Genomic DNA, 17,007 nt, shown 5'->3' on the forward strand with positions numbered 1-17,007 from the left:
GTTGCTCTGTATATGAAATTCCAGACTCAAATTGTGATAATCTTCCTCAATGTAATTTGGATATAGTTGAACTACTTATAGTCAAAGCAGTTTCAGTTTGACAAACTACTTCTTTTTGTATTATCATAATTCTTTTTTTTTGTTCAGTAGTTTAGCTTAACTACTTTTCATTGTGAAGTAGCTAGTGATTTGGTAAACTACATTTATAGAGTAGTTTCCCCAACACTGTTTCACACAAAAAAGCTGCATTACTGACCACATAAGAGGTATAGATGTTCTTGTGTCATGCTTATACGGCTGGAGAGACACTCACCAAAGATCAGTACAGCAGCTGTGATGAGAGCAGCAGTGTTGGAGTGAGACAGGTCCAGCACTGTGAGGTAGGCGAAGACAGGGAGACAGGAGCCCAGGGCTGCACAGAACTGGAAGGGAGACAGGTAGGGCGGGACATCACAATCAGAGACACTTGGGACTTGGTTCTTGGCGACAATGTTGCAAGCAGAAACATCAGGTTTTGCAGTATGACAGACACACGTGGTTTAATGACAACAGGACCTCACACACAAGGCATATGCATATGAATGTCAAGGCAATGTAGTCTATAAATCTATAAACATATCACTCTCCGTATAACGTTGCAGCTGTGAGGGGAAGTGAAGCAAGTGTCCAGTAGCGCATTAGTCCAGTGAACCATGAGGTAGTTTTAATGAATAGAATGTGTAGCGCGAGAGGAGGCCGCAATGAGACATACAGGGACGTATCGTCTTTACAGACAAAGTATTACAAGAATGTGTCAACAACTTGGGAAAGCACCGTACTGGAACAGGGTCCGTCTGGAGGCAGTAATAATAGCACGACATCAACATCCTGCCTTGTGCGTAGTAGGGTGGTCCTTAAAATTGAAAGTTGGAAAGTCTAAGCTAAGCTCCAACCCCCAGAATTTGTTATAGTAGTCAAGAAAACTCTCCTGGTGAATTATTTTCCTCAATCTGACAACATGTACATCAACCTTGAAGTTTCACCCTGAGGATCCCAGAGTAGTTTAGGTTTACTTTATTTGATCAAGGGGGACAGCGTACATTAATAAAACATTTTACAAATGTAAATGCACCCAATTTTAGCCAAAAGGCTAATTTCCATCGGCAGTCCCCCTGCCAGAAGGTACAGGCTAAAATCCTGTGTAAAAAAGGGTTAGCAATACAAACAGAATAAAATCAAGATAAATAACATTAGAATAAAAACACAACAAAAGCACAAGGCACAATACAGCCATGGACACAAGGACAGAGGACATCATGACATATTAGAACAAACGCACCATATCCACACACACACGCTGACAATGCTGGTTTTCAATGAGCCATTCCTTAACCCTGCACTTGAATGAGTGATATGATGTGGACACTAATTGTTTGAGGTATTGAGTTCCATTGGTGGGATGCTCTATATGAAAAGACGGCCTGGCCAAATGCACTTTTTTTTTTTATAAAGGGATTTTACAGTCCCCCCTTGCCGCACCTCTAGTATTCCTGGTTGAAGCAGACTTGAGGTTGATGAAACCAGACAAAGGAGAGGGAGCCAATCCACACTTTATTTTTTTAAACTAGACAGACGTTTTGATAAAGAATCAGGTTTTCCCAACTGAGTAGATTATTTTTATTTTTTTGAATGCGACAGTGATGGTACCTGAATGGTTTCTTGTCTAGAATTTGTATTGCTTGTTTGTATAGTGATTGAAGTGGTTTCAGAATGGTGGAATGTGAATTGGACTAGGTTATCAAACAGTATGTAATGTTGGAAAGAACCATTGAGTGGAAGTATAGCTTTGCTGCCTCAGTTGAAAGGAAGTTTCTGATGTATTTGAAGTTTGATAAGCTGAACTTAACCTTATTGCAGACTTTTTTTACGTGATTTTTTAAACTAAGTGTGCGGGCCATACTTTTGTGCCAACATGAATTTGAAGGAAAGCTTAACATGAGGGATGTCTAAAATGTGTGTTTTTTGTGGGGAATTCAAATATGGGCTTATTTATCAGATAGGATAACTCTAACTACCGGTATATCATAGACATAGAGTTATCATATCGGATTCCAAAATTGCCGATTTTACCATTTTTAACCCCTTCGTCAGACATGGGTGCCAACATGAATCTGAAACCCAAAAACAAGATTATATAGGTTAGAGTTATCTTTTTTTTTTATCCACTTTTTCTCCCATTTTCTATATTTTCTCCCATCCCAATTTCGTATCATCCAATTCAACCCTCCCCTGTCACGGACGCTGTTTCTTGCCTCCCACAAGCCGGCTGCAATGTGGACTAAGTCATACATAGCACAAGTCCCCTCCGGTACTTGAGGTAACAGCAGTTGCATCTTTTCACCTGTGCAGCTCGATCTCTCAGTGGCGAGGAGTAACGTGTGGGAGGCTCACGCTGCCCCCGACACTTCCTGATTCTACTGCGCAGGCGCACCAACCAACCTGTAGGAGTCGCTGTCCACAACGCCCGATCCCCACCCATCAGTTTCCCACCCCCTAATACGGCCAATGTGTATTAGTACGGACGACCAGCTAAACTGAAAGCAAATGTGGAGCGCTGGGCTCGAACTGACGAGCCCAGCGTCTCCAGCATTTCGTGGCGAGCGCCTTGCCCACTACGCCACGTAGCCGCCCAGGTTAGAGTTATCTTATCCTAAAAATGTACTCATATTTCTATTCCCCATTAAAAACACATAATTTAGACACCTTGCATGTTAGGATTTCCTTCAGATTCATTATGGCACCTGTGTATGACCAAGGGGTTAAAATGGTAAAAATCTGCCATTCTGAAATCCAAAATGATGTAGGTTAGAGTTATCCTATCCCCAAAATGAACTCATATTTGAATCCCCCCCAAAAAAAACACATTTTAGACACCCCTCATGTTAAGATTTCATGTTGGCACAAAAGTACGGCCCGCCGTACTCTGGGTTCCTCAGGGTGAGGGAGGGGTACATGTTGTCAGATTGAGGGAAAAATTCACCAGAAGTTTTCTTGACTACTATAACGAATTCCGGTGGTTGGAGCTTACAATAAATACATTTGAAAATGTACCCCTCACGAAGGACCACCCTAGTGCGTAGTGGTGATAGAACAGGTGGAATAGACACTAATAAAGTAGGTTCCTGGAAGATCCACAGTGCTCACTGCTTACCCCTCTCATCCCCCAGTAGTTGTGATGCTCATATTTGTCCCCTGGCTTCATGAAGGGGAAGGTGCCGTCATAGCCTGTCATGTAGCCGGCTAGGCCAATCAGCATCTGTAACAGATAAAAAGAAAAGAGACTCAACAAACTAGAAAGGGGAACACAGGGGTTAGGGCTGGGCACGGTGTAGTGATGTAGTGTGTCGTTTTACAAGACTCTACTAGATGTAGTGTGTTGTTTTATGGTGTTGCGTTCCTTTAGCAGTAATTTCTTTATTGCACAATATTGTTAAAATGTTTGTTGCACACAAGTGTTGGGGAGTAGTTAACACTATGGCCGCCAAGGACGCCTTACCTCGTCATTCCCCGCCATGCTAATTCTGCCAATAACGCCGTAACACGTCATTGAGATCAATATTTCAAAAATCTGTGATCGCAATCATATTTCTCCCGCGGAGACTTGAGATCTACTGTTGATCCCCTCTCAACTCTCCAACTGTTCAAGAGCGCCATCTGGTGGCCGATCGGCGGATCGCCCAAACCGGAAACCGGAAACTGGTGCTCATCCAAAATCGGTCCGACCACTCGCTATAGGTCCCGGGACTCGGGCTCGATACAATGGATAGCGATCCGTTACCAATAACTCGATAAACAACATGATTTGGACGTATATACTATTATACAACCTGGAGATGGATCGCATATTTCAACATCCCATAATAGGAATATTTTTGCCCAACGGCCCGAGGAGACTGGGGTAAGATTCCGCGTCTTTTTTTACCGTGTTCGATACAAACTGCTCTAATGATCATATCACCCACACTAGATGAATCATCTAACGTTGGCCACGGAATTATAAACGACCCCCCCCCCCCATCCGGTCAACATCAGATGATAAGTAGTAACTTCTAGAAGCACGTCCATTTGAAATTTTTTATCTCGCGCCGATCACTATCAAACTGTATTTGATCATCAATATAATGCATTTAGGGCTATAAATCACGTTCTGCAGAATGCTGCAGAAAACGATAAAAACATATTTATACTTAAGACCGTATTTTAGTATGAATATGTGAATGAAAAAGTATAACGTTGCTACATCCTGAACGATAGATAATTGACGTTGAATGGGCCATAGTAATGTCAATTTAGCAATACAATTTAAAAAGTTATAGCCCTGCAAAGAAGGGGAACTTCTCCATAGACAAATAGAGCTGGCAGAGGATGGTATAATGATGTACATAAGCCTGGCAAAGAAAGTGTTAACTACATGTAGTTAATTTTACTACTGTAATTTAACTACAATTTGCAGTAGTTGGGTGGTAGTCTAACTACATACAAACCTCAGTAGCCTTTTCAGTAGTTAACACTTTAATCGCCATGGGTTAAATTTAGGGATGCTCGATATTGGCTTTTTTACCGATACCGATATTCCGATATTGTCCAACTCCAATTTCCGATACCGATACCGATACCGATATCAACCTATACCGATATATGCAGGGTTTCCCCCCCAAAAAACGGAATAATTTCAGGTAACTAATAATTTCACTGGATGCATTCAAAAGGCTTTCTAAATGTAAGCATTATCTGTGCAAAATATGATCATTAAAAAAGTTTAAATGAACATTTTAAACCAACATGCATACTTTTGACAATAAATAAAATAAGAATTGGTTCTTACTTGCTTGCCTGGGTAAATAAAGGTTAAATAAATGTTAAAAAAAAAAAAAAAAAAAAAAAAAAATTGTTATTGTTTTTTTTTTTTTTTTTACCGATACCGATATTTTCCGATATCACATTTTACTGCCGATATCGGCCGATAATATCGGTCGGCCAATAATATCGGACATCCCTAGTTAAATTCATAATTTACCATCCCTCGCCAGCTCTATTTGTCTATGGAGAAGTTCCCCTTCTTTGCAGGGCTATAACTTTTTTAATTCTATTGCTACATTGCCATTATTATGGCCCATTCAATGTCCTATATGTATTGTTCAGGGTGTAGCAACGTTAAACTTTTTCATTCACATATTCATACTAAAATATGGTCTAAAGTATAAGTATGTTTTTATCGTTTTCTGCAGCTTTCTTCAGAACGTGATTTATAGCCCTAAATGCATTATATTGATGATCAAATACAGTTTGGTAGGAATCTGTGCGAGATAAAAAGTTTCAACTGGACGTGGTTCTAGAAGTTTCTACGCATCATCTGATGATGACCGGATGGGCGGGGGATCGTTTATAATTCCGTGGGCAGCGTTAGATGATTCATCCAGAGTGGGTCATATGTTCATCAGATCAGTTAGTATAGAATACGTTAGAAAATAACGCTGAATCTTACCGTGGCTTCCTCGCGCCGCTGGCAGATGAGCGTGGAACAGATCTTTTTCTATTATGGGATGTAGAAATGCCCGATCCATTTCCAGGTTGTATAATAGTATATACGTCCAAATAACGTTGTTTATTGAGTTAGGGCGAGCAATCTATTATCCAGTGTTTCAAGATGGAGTCGCGGGAGCTATAGAGAGTGGCCGGACCACATTTGGATGAGTACTACCGGTTCAAAGGTTAATATCCGGTTGGCGATCTGCCGATCAGCCACCAGATGGCGCTCTTGAACCGCTAGAGAGTTGAGAGGAGATCAGCACTGTGTCTCAGGGCTCCGGAAAGGAAATATGATTTCGATGACAGATTTTTGAAATATTGACATCAAAGACGAGTTACGGCGTCTTCGGCAGAATGAGCATGGCTCGGAATGACGTGAAAACTCGTTCCCAGCGATCATAGTGTTAACTACTTTTGGTCATGTAGTTTAGATCCCTAGAAATGCAGGCATGCTCCCTGCTCCCTCCTTAAAACACACCCATGGATTATACTTAAGTGACAATTTGCCTGCCCTGGTCCCTAGAATCAAACACATACTCAGTGTCAGTGTTGAACTGTATATGAAATTCCAGGCTCAAATTGTGATAATCTTCCGCAATGTAATTTGGATATAGTTGAACTACTTATAGTCAAGAGTTTTCTTGACTACTATAACGAATTCCGGTGGTTGGAGCTTACAATAAATACATTTGAAAATGTACCCCTCATGAAGGACCACCCTAGTGCATAGTGGTGATAGAACAGGTGGAATAGACACATGTTAAAGAAAGTAGGTTCCTGGAAGATACACACTTGTGCAAAAGAGAAAAAGAGACTCAACAAACTAGAAAGGGGAACACGGGCGTTGGGGCTGGGCACTTCATCGAGTTACAATTTCAATTACGATTTTGTCCTCCCACAATTGCGAAAACAAAATAATCAAGATAAGGCGATTATTGCGCAGCATGGCGTGTTGCTCTCATTTTTGTCTCGTGTTGTCAATGCAGCGCACACTTCCTTCGCAGTGGTGCTGTCCGCCCCTCCCCTCCCTAGCCCAAACCAGTAGTTTCAGCATCGTGTTGAGAGGGAACAAGGTAGCCACGGCGCATTTCTCCAGTTATTTTGAAACGTCTTCATTAGCCTTTGGTCGAGACAAAATTGTAAAACGAATTCAGTCGTCGTGTTTAATAATCATGATTTGAATATCAATGAAAATAATCGTGATTTAGATTTTTGTCATAATTGAGCAGCCCTAACGGGTGTGCCTGGTCTTCCCATATGCACTAATTGATTGATTGAAAAGTTTATTAACAGATTGCAGAATGGGTACAGTACAGTACAGCTCAATACATACAATTGTTAAGGGGATGCAGACCAGAGAAAAACTTTCGTCTTGTTTACATCAGGGTCCCCCATTTTCAATTCATCATAACATATATGACATACATGACATACAGATAGACAGTACTGCTACATCTATACATTTATGACATACCAGATTTGCAAATACAGTACTGTTTGTGATACAAAAGTGTCCAGAAAAAGAGTGTATATACATTTGACCTAGAAACTGTACATTGGAGGAGGTTGGGTGGGTGGGGGCTGTACATTGGAGGTGGGGGGGGGGGGGGGTTGGGTAGGGGACACACACACATTGTACACTGTACATTGGAATACTGACAAAGCCATACTTGGTCATTTACTGTACAACTAGGTTAGGACATTTGTAGGGGCCAGTTTCGAATTGCAGTCTCCCGTAGGTGTTTTTTGAGAGTGTTTTTGAAAGTGGGTAGTGATTCACATTCCTTTACAGCTTTGGGTAGGGTGTTCCACATTGATGTGGCATAATTGCGAAACGTGTTTAGTCCCTTGTTTGAGCCGAATCTGGGTTTAACATGATTTGTGGAGCTCCCTCTGGTGTTGTGATCGTGGTATTCACTGACCTTTGGGAAGTATTTTGACATGTACATGGGTACCTTGGTCGCGTAGTGTATCTTGTAGACCAGGCCCATTGCAAGTTGCTGTACTCTGTCGTCTACTCTAAGCCATCCTAGGATGTCAAAGTGGGCAGGGGTGAGGTGGGTTCTAGGAGTCAGGTCAAGCAGTAGTCTGACCAGCTTGTTTTGAGATGTTTGTAATTTGTTTTTTAGTGCCTTTGAGGTGCTTTGGTACCATGAGGTGCAAGCATAGTCGTAGTACCCTTGAATGAGTGCTCCTGCTAGAGTCTTCAGGGTATTCTTGTTTACCAGAGAGGAGATCCGGTACAAGAATCGAGTTCGTTGGTTGACTTTTTTTTATTACATTGGATGCCATTTTGTCACAGGAAAGATTAGCCTCTAGGATGGAACCCAGGTAGGTAATTTCATCTTTCCTTGTGACAATATTGTCACCCACTGTAACCGAGAAGCCGTCGGTCTTGCTGAGTTTGTTATTTGAACCGAAGAGAATGGACTCCGTTTTGCCCATGTGTAATGATAGTTTGTTGTCGGCGAGCCATATGCAGATTTTGCCTAGTTCCGAGCTGAGGGCTTTTTCAACCTGTAACTTGTTCTTGTCAGAGACCAGCAGGGCTGAGTCGTCCGCAAACAGGAACAAGTTGCAGTCACAAGCTGACGACATGTCATTTGCATAAATTAGGAATAGTAGCGGTCCTAGTATGCTTCCTTGTGGAACACCACAGCTCACTGTGAGGGGGGGGGGGTAGGGTACCGTTTACCTCCACCACCTGTTCTCTCCCCTCCAGGTAGGATTGTATCCAGCTCACTGATAGACTATCAAAACCAATTGCTTTTAGCTTGTCAATCAGAATGGTGTGATTGACAGTGTCGAAGGCCTTTTGTAGGTCCAGCATGACCATGCCGCAGTATTTGCCCGCGTCCACCTCTTGTTTGATGTGGTCGTTCAAATAGAGAAGGCATGTGTCAGTGGAGTGGGATGTTCTGAAGCCAGATTGGAATTCGTAGATTAGATTTTTTTCCGCGAGGTACTTTTCGATCTGTTCCTATACTATTTTTTCCATGACTTTCGAGATGGATGTAAGGATAGAAACAGGGCGGTAGTTGCCCGGGTCTAATTTGCTGCCCTTTTTGTGCAGGGGTGTTACTCTCGCAATTTTGAAGTCCTTGGGGACGTGTCCCTGTTTTATGGAGAGGTTTATTATGTGTGTGATGACTGGGGTGATGGCTGCTGCTGAGTCTCTGAGGAATTTGGAGGGGATGTTGTCATGGGAAGGAATAATGGTTTGTCTGTCTTACTTTCCCCAAAGGCGGATGGACATCAAAGAAGAATGTTCTGTTGATGTAGTAGCTCCCCATCTTCCCAAAGTGGGTCTCATCCCAGCTGAAACATCCAGAAGAGTCATCGTGATCTGGTTAATAACATGTACATGTCATACAAAATGTGACTTTATTTCATTTGAAGGACGTGAAAAAGGGCAACATCTTACCACACGTGAGGAGGTTCCATGATCTTGTAGAGGCGTGTGGAGAAAGAGAGCACCACCACCAGTATGAGAAGCCATGTGCTGTGATTCTCATTACTGGGAGGGTATGTTCCTCTCTCGGGCCATGGAGCAGAGGTTCCATTTGAAGACTGAGAATCACCTTCTGACAAGTGTCCAACGTCTTTGTCCTCCTTGGTCACCAGGGGAGTGGATGATATTTGGAAGCTCTGCTTCCTCTCAGAGTTTAGACAGGCTCGCCTGTTTCGCAGTGTTGTCGTTTCTTCGTCTGTGCTGTTCCATGGTGGAATACATTCTTCCTTTGCCATTAGCAAGTTACAACTGGAACAAAGTCCAACTGAATTACAGTAGTTGGATCCCCTCCCCCTTTGACTGGTGAGAAAGATCAGACTTTGGCATACTATCTAATAATAATGCAATAAAGGTACAGTTACATTGTAGCGTTCAACAGTGAGACATGACTGCGTGAAACTTAAGGCTGCATTAAACAAATGCTGCATATAAAAGGCTAGATATAACACCAGATAACTCCTAGAATCCACAATATCGCAGTGGCACGCAGCTGTCATCTGGACATTCAAAAAGGTGTGCAATATTGACGGCGACTGTCACATGACACCGTTTAAACTCCAAAATATGTACACGAAACAGCACGATATGTTACGTTACATTTTTGTAGGCATGACATTCTAATAATAAATAGCTGTATACTCGTTATCTTAGCTTGCTAGCTCCTGACCTGGCACCCACTCCTGACCACATCGATCCTTTTTCATCCAACGCACGCATGCACATAATTATAGATCGCAAAGCATCCTCATTCAATAGCGCTCTCTGTTTAGGCCAGTATTTCTGTTGCGAGATCTACTAATAATTGCGATGAGCGCATGAGTGCGTCTCTCCAACGATGCATGCCTGAAACGAAGTGAATTCTGGGCTATGTATTATTTAGCACTATTTATATCGGCAACTAACTCTGGTCTGGACACCATTTCCCAACATCCTTCTGAAATATGACGTTTCCCTCTGTTAACCAATGGGAACGTCTGTAGAAGTATAAGAAACGCCTACTTGTGCTGTGATTGTACTGCTCTATACGGCCACTAGAGTATGATAGAGCACAATAAATAGTCATTTTTAGTTAGGCCGTTATGAATATTGCATTTTTGTCTTCTAAACCAGTGGGTCTCAAACGTTTTCATTAATTGCTAAGTATAAATTTACAACAGACTCCAATTTGATACGATTTAGTACAATGGACGCTTATATGAGAAGTTGTTGATAGTACGATTTACAACAGAATTCCCTAACTGTCTATATAGCTACTGTAGGCGATGGAGAGTGAAGCCTATGATCAGAATAATAAAACACATTATCTTATTGTGGTAACTTCTAATGACTGAACAGTGAAATATCTAACTATTCCTTATTTTGCCAGGGACACCTTTGCAACCCCCTCAAGGACCCTTGAGGGTCCCCGGGGCCAAGGTTGAGACACACTGTTCTAAACATGCAACAGTTGCATCAAATTAGGAATTATTAAGACTTTCTAAGAGTTTATTATCAAGTGATATATGTAAACATGATGTAAGGTGTGTGGGTCGGTCAAATAATTCAAAGGAAGTCAAATAAATATGGATATTTTCATGTTTTATTTTGATGACTGGTAGTGATTACAGTCAGGAGGTAAACAAAAGGAATGAACATGATATTTTCATTGACCACAGTATATTACACCACAACATTAATCTCAACCTATATGTGGTTCGCAAAGGCTTTTTTGAATAGCCTAAAAATCCATTTAGTTCCCTACTTGCTTGACCTCAATGTAAGACTTGTATCTTGTATGTGTGGTTGATGATGAACACAATGACATTTCGCCAGCGCAGTGAAAATACAGTGGGGACCATCTGCACAAGTGTAGGTTCATTCTCTTTGAATGCAGGTCATGGGCATCAGTCATTAGATAAAAACAACAAGGCATTCCTCTCAAAGGAGAGTTACATGTCTGAGTGCTGGTGAGATTCTCTCAAAAGAAGTTCAGTCCATAAAACAACTAAATAAGGCCACTGTTTTCTGAAAACCTGAGGAGAGAGGACCAATAACTACTGTGACTGGTTAATTCAACGTATGTATGTGTATAGTGAATGTGATACATTCATGAAAAGGGGAAAAAAAGACCTCAGAGACACTATTTGAAAGGCACAATGTCGCATTTAGCAAATTACAACCTAATATTTAGGCATACGGAGTTGCTGCAGTAGAAAGGTTGATGCAAAAAAAAAAAAAGCATGTTGTCTCTGTAATGAACTTGGAAGGACGAAATGGCACCAGGCAGTCTTGCGATCAGAACCACCCTGCCACTTCCTAAAATAATATTTCAATGTCTGCTCCACAGGGCAGGATATATACACTTCCTCTGGTACAGTGTCAGCCACTTTCCTCATACATAAAAAGATAGGCTTCAATTTTTTTTACAGAAATATATAAATCTACATAACTATAATGTTTGGATTTTTTTTCTTCTATTTTTTTGTCAAACAAAAATATTGGTTGCACTATATGCATTATAATAATATGTAACAAAAATAATACATAGTACTAGATCTGTACAAAATATCCCAAACCTTTTCCAACAAAGCTTTTTGCCTGAACTCGCATTCAGAGATGTACATGTTCTAAATGTGTGATCCGGGATCCAATAGAAATGCAGTTGAATGCAAACATCCAGATTTACCTGTGTGACATTGTGTGTAGAAAAGCCTATTTATTTCCAATATACTTTAAGCAGGGATGTGGTGAAGGGTACATTTACCTTAATTTGAATTCATAAATGCCTTAATGCAACTGATAGATTAACTGATAGAAATTCATACATTGTAGCATTACGCCTACGTAATCAACTCATGTTAGTTATGCTACATCAAAATAGGGTATTTTCATGAAAATCATAAATTAATACTACTCTGAAAATATTTTTTTTTGGTTCAGATCAAAGGTAATTTGCCTTATCTTCATCACTAACCAGAGTTCATAGTTGTTTTATCTAACAACTCATCGCTGACTCCGAGATTGTAAAGTTAGATGTATTTGCAGTGATTTAGGTCAGATAGAGGAGGGTTTTGGTTGGTAGACCCTTTACAAAATATTACATAGATCACCATGTACTGCACATAGTCTTCCCATCTCCATATATACCAAGCTAATCTGTAGCGTGGAGGACAGACCGGTGGCCTAGTGATTATAGAATGACAGGTCACAGTCACAGGTTTGATCAACCGTGGCAGAGAAAGTGTCTGTCCTCATCGACGTGCCCTTGAGCAAGACACTGGACCTCTCTACCTGCTCGCAGGAGGTCATCTGCTACAATGGAGCCACACATGAAATGACTGAGCCTTGGCTCTCAGGCGCCCTCGTGAAATTCATACTCAGAGGGATAATGCAAAAAGGATTAATAAAGTACCACAGATTCAAATTCCCAGGTCCTGGTCCAGAGGATCTTGGACTCAGGAGGCTTGCTGCTGATCTTGAGGTGGAGTGGGAGCAGATGGAAGTCCAGACAGGTTTCTTCAATGATCACAGAGGTGGTTGTGTCTATGGGTCCACGGGATGATGTCCACTGGAGCAACGTGATTTACATGTTCATTTGCTACTGTTTCCTCGCATTGTGATGGCTGCCCATATAAAAATTAACTGTAGTATTCCTGTTTTCTTTTGTACACACAAATGTATCACAATGTGATGAAATGAAATGTATCACAAACTTACTGTGATTCATCACCTTCAGTAATTCTGAAGTGGAACATTAGTAAGGTTATGGTGAATCACGATTGGATACTGTAGTTTTATATTAGAAATGATTCAGTGGAGTATTTCTATACTAACTCATGTGTACGTGTGGGGAAAAAACAGGAATACTATAGTTAATTTTCATTTGGGTTTATGCTTATGACATTCCTTCTGTTAATCTTGTAAAAAAAAAAAAAAAAAAAATCACGCAATTTCCCCACATTATCACTGAAGTCAATTGGTCTGATGAAGAAGACGAGAATAATCACCGTCAGCCCTCTGAAATCATTTTGCTTTCTCACTCTGCAGATTCATGTAAATGAAATAAATAACACACCACAGAAAAAGAAGTGGGAAACATATCTGCACGTCGACTTGCCCCGGGGGCGACTGAACTGAAAAACACCAGTCCGCAAAATCCCTTTAAGGCAAATGCAAATCGGAAGAAACACTAAATCCCATGTAATACATTCACTGCACAGTTCCTGGTCCCTGTGTGTGTGTGTGTGTGTGTGTGTGTGTGTGTGTGTGTGTGTGTGTGTGTGTGTGTGTGTGTGTGTGTGTGTGTGTGTGTGTGTGTGTGTGTGTGTGTGTGTGTGTGTGTGTGTGTGTGTGTGTGTGTGTGTGTGTGTGTGTGTGTGTGTGTGTGTGTGTGTGTGTGTGTGTGTGTGTGTGTGTGTGTGTGTGTGTGTGTGTGTGTGTGTGTGTGTGTGTGTGTGTGTGCGTGTGTGCGCGCGTGTGTGTGTGTGCGCGTGTGTGTATGTAGTTGAATATGACGTGTGCTGCTGTATGCAAGTTTTTGTGTGTCTGTTGACATGACTGCGTTGTGCATGGATGTGCGCACCGTGTACGAAACGAGCTTGGACGTTTCAGAGTTACTGTTGAAGGTTTAGTGCTAGACCCTCAGGAGGAGGGCAGAGAGGGAGGAAGGAGGTGTTGGGGGGCAGTGCTTCAACAGTCATCATCTCAGTTTTCCTCCTCCTCTTTGGCCTCGGCCCACGCGATCGCCGGGATGCATTCGTGCGGCTTGGCGGAGGCCTGGAAGCCGGGCAGGCAGGTGCACTTGTACGAACCCTCTGTGTTGGTGCACCGCCCGTTCTCACACAGGGCCACCTTGTCGCTGATGTCCTCACACTCGTTTACGTCTGCGGGGGGCGGGGAGGGGGGAGGGGGGGGGAATAACAAGACATGCCGCGTCAGTTGGCCCGGAGGAACGATTTCACAGCTGAGGCAGCTGCCTCCCGTTCACACATGCTACTGAGTGGCCTTATGGGTATGGTTGATGTGATGTGACAGAAGGAGGCTAAACGTGATTCATGTCCTGAAATCACTTAAACTGCTCTCTTGTCTGCAGTGTCATTGCCACATGTCTCTGGCTCGTTCACTCACTCCTCTCTAAGATCTCTTCCCATTTCCCTCTCTTTCTGTCTCCATCACTCACCATGCCAATGTAACATAATAATACCATATCTGAAGGGAAAAAACATCCAGTGCATATTTATAATCATCTAATCAGGCATGCCGTCATGTTGCGTGTTTCAGTATGAACTCTAGAAATCCCCCGGCCATCCCGAAAGTTAAACCATTCAGATGTTGTTGCTCGAATTAAGAAGAATGCGGGCCTTCGAGTGGTTTTTATTCCCCTCGGTCGGCAGGGGAGGCTCTGATTGTCAACTCAAAGTGAAGTGATCCTCCTCCTCGCATGTCATGTTGTTCTGGGGAAACGCTGGTACTGATGGTATTGGATGGATTGCACAGCCTCCCCGCGAGAATCCCCTCCGCTCGCCCGTGTTGTGGGAACACCGGCGGCCTTGGAACGGACAGCCCCGCGCACGCACGGATTCCTGCGCCATGTCGTAATCGCAGCACTTCATTACGACAAGTGGGTTCTCGCTTTTCAAGCAAAACAAACACGGCGCACTTTGAACATGTAATATCCCATGTATTACACGGCGCGGTTGTGATTCAAGGCCTCCCCGCTCTTGGCAGAGTGCGCCTTGTGGAAGTTAAGGCCGAGGGGGTAACGCGCGATGCGTTTGAAGAGAGCAGCGGCTTTGATCAGTTTCCCCATTAAACATAACTAAAAGCATGGCTGTAAAATCCAGAGGTTCTGTTGGAGCATAGAGATATACTGCACAATGAGTTACCTCACTGAAATGAACCCATGGCCTGGCTCCACAAACACATAAACCTTCTCCATGGACTGATATCTAGACCCCATAACATTATTTTGAAAGGAGATTCAATTAATCCATGCATTACTTGTTGATTCCAGGAAGTCCCTAAACATTGTTATCTGTACTTGGAACACACACACGTGTACGCACGCACGCACGCACACACACACACACACACACACACACACACACACACACACGCACACACACACACACACACACACACACACACACACACACACACACACACACACACACACACACACACACACAGTTTGTCTCAGGGTGGTCTCCAGTGTACAGAGGAAACAACCTACCAATGCAGGCCATCATGGCGAGGTCAAGTTCGTAACCGTCAAAGCAGTCACAGGTGTAGCCTTCCCTCACTCGCACGCATCGTCCGTTCTCACAGCCGTTCAGGATTCCGCACTCCTCGGCCCGGAGGCCTTCGAAGCTGTTGTAACGATCTAGGAGGCGCGCGAGAACACAGGCGGGATGTGAGATAGACACACAGGATCTCCGCATTCACCAGAGCCTTAACAGTTCTATACCACGTTCTATATATATATATACGTTGACTTGCCTGGTGGAATGTCTTTAACCCTTTCACTACCACACTACAAATGGTTAACGCTTTCACTACCACTACAGAAGGTTAACCTTTTCACTACCACAATACAAAAAGGGTTAACGCTTTCACTACCACACTACAGAAGGTTAACCTTTTCACTATCACACTACAAAAAGGGTTAACGCTTTCACTACCACACTACAGAAGGTTAACCTTTTCACTACCACACTACAAAGGGTTAATGTTTTCACTACCACACTACAGAAGGTTAACCTTTTCACTACCACATTACAAAGGGTTAACGCTTCCACTACCACACTATAGAAGGTTAATCTTTAACCCTAGTGAAAGGGTTAACCTTGTATAGTGTGGTAGTGAAAGGGTTAAAATGACTTAAGTAACAGTCAGGGAGGCGTCTACTGACCACCGTAAGGTTCCACTGGTTGCGGCTGGAACTCCCGTGGCCTCTGGACAGGGACGCGGAGGGGCGGTTCTCTCAGGCTGTAGTCATTGTCGTTCTCCGTGAAGAGAGGAATGCTCTGTGGCGCCTCGGGGCCATAGTAGGTGCCTCTAGGTAGGGTCCCTCCATAGTTGCCCCAGTACGGTGGCCCCTCGGGGCCCTCAGGGCTGTACTCGTAGCCGGGCCGTTCTCGTAAGCTGTCAGACCCTGCTCTCCTGGGCAGGTTACACATGGCAGCGTAGTCATCTGAATGGCACACGGGACAAAGGTGTAGTGAGACGACCTCATCTCAGTCGTACGTGATCATTCGTGAATAGTCTCAGTCGTACGTGATCATTCGTGAATAGTCTCAGTCGTACGTGATCATTCGTGAATAGTCTCAGTCGTACGTGATCATTCGTGAATAGTCTCAGTCGTACGTGATCATTCGTGAATAGTTGAGACATCGATACGCCGCTTGGACAACAAATGTTTTTTAAACCAAGTTAGTCCCATTGAGATTGTAATCTATTTTCAAGACACGAGACCCAGCAGTAAATGTAGTTTCACATAAAACGAGCTAAAAGCGCAATACAACAAAGGTGCAGGGAAACAAAATACAATCATACTATCAATTAAAAACATTTGCAATTATCAACAGACTCAGATTCCATGGACTTTATGACGCTCTTTAAAATCAGCAAGAGTAACTATGTCCCGGAGCGCTGATGACTAACCCTTTGGTAATATAAGAACCTCGGGGGCGTGTGAACAGAGCGGTGTCCTCTGTAACTCACCAGAGTCCCTCCTGGGACAGAAGGCGCACTGTTCGCTCCAGGCCACGCCGTACAGGCAGCAGCACTCCGTGTAGGTGGTCCTCCGGCCTTGGTAGGGGCTAGCGCACATGTGGTCATCCACCAGGTCCTGCCAGCAGAGATCCATGTGGACGTCCTCATCTGGCTCCACAGCCTCTGAGAGGGAGGACAGACGGATGGATGGATGATGACGGAGGGATGGGTGGAGT

General features: G+C 43.1%; 2 protein-coding genes across 3 annotated transcripts in view; both read right to left on the reverse strand.

Annotated features, from left to right (window-relative positions):
* The window catches only part of pomt2 (protein-O-mannosyltransferase 2), a 45,388-nt gene extending 35,581 nt beyond the window's left edge, over window positions 1-9,807 (reverse strand). The window contains exons 1-4 of one of the 2 annotated variants that reach the window (XM_084310143.1): window positions 8,993-9,123; window positions 8,802-8,914; window positions 3,191-3,295; window positions 314-422 (exon numbers count right to left, since the gene is read on the reverse strand). In XM_084310143.1, coding sequence (XP_084166269.1) covers window positions 314-422; window positions 3,191-3,295; window positions 8,802-8,914; window positions 8,993-9,083 — 418 coding nt within the window. In that variant the 5' untranslated portion in view covers window positions 9,084-9,123. Of the gene's footprint in view, window positions 1-313; window positions 423-3,190; window positions 3,296-8,801; window positions 8,915-8,992 lie in introns of both variants that reach the window. The other variant, XM_084310142.1, reaches the window with a different exon arrangement.
* A 3,664-nt stretch (window positions 9,808-13,471) lies between these two features.
* LOC311225767 (latent-transforming growth factor beta-binding protein 2-like) overlaps window positions 13,472-17,007 on the reverse strand; it is a 136,595-nt gene continuing 133,059 nt past the window's right edge. Inside the window, 4 exon segments of the mRNA XM_084311161.1 lie at window positions 13,472-13,941; window positions 15,291-15,440; window positions 15,969-16,250; window positions 16,781-16,954. Of these exon segments, the coding sequence (XP_084167287.1) occupies window positions 13,763-13,941; window positions 15,291-15,440; window positions 15,969-16,250; window positions 16,781-16,954 (785 nt within the window). The 3' untranslated portion in view covers window positions 13,472-13,762.

The sequence above is a fragment of the Notolepis coatsorum genome (assembly GCF_963971535.1).
Source record: "Notolepis coatsorum genome assembly, chromosome: 3".
Taxonomy (NCBI): domain Eukaryota; kingdom Metazoa; phylum Chordata; class Actinopteri; order Aulopiformes; family Paralepididae; genus Notolepis; species Notolepis coatsorum.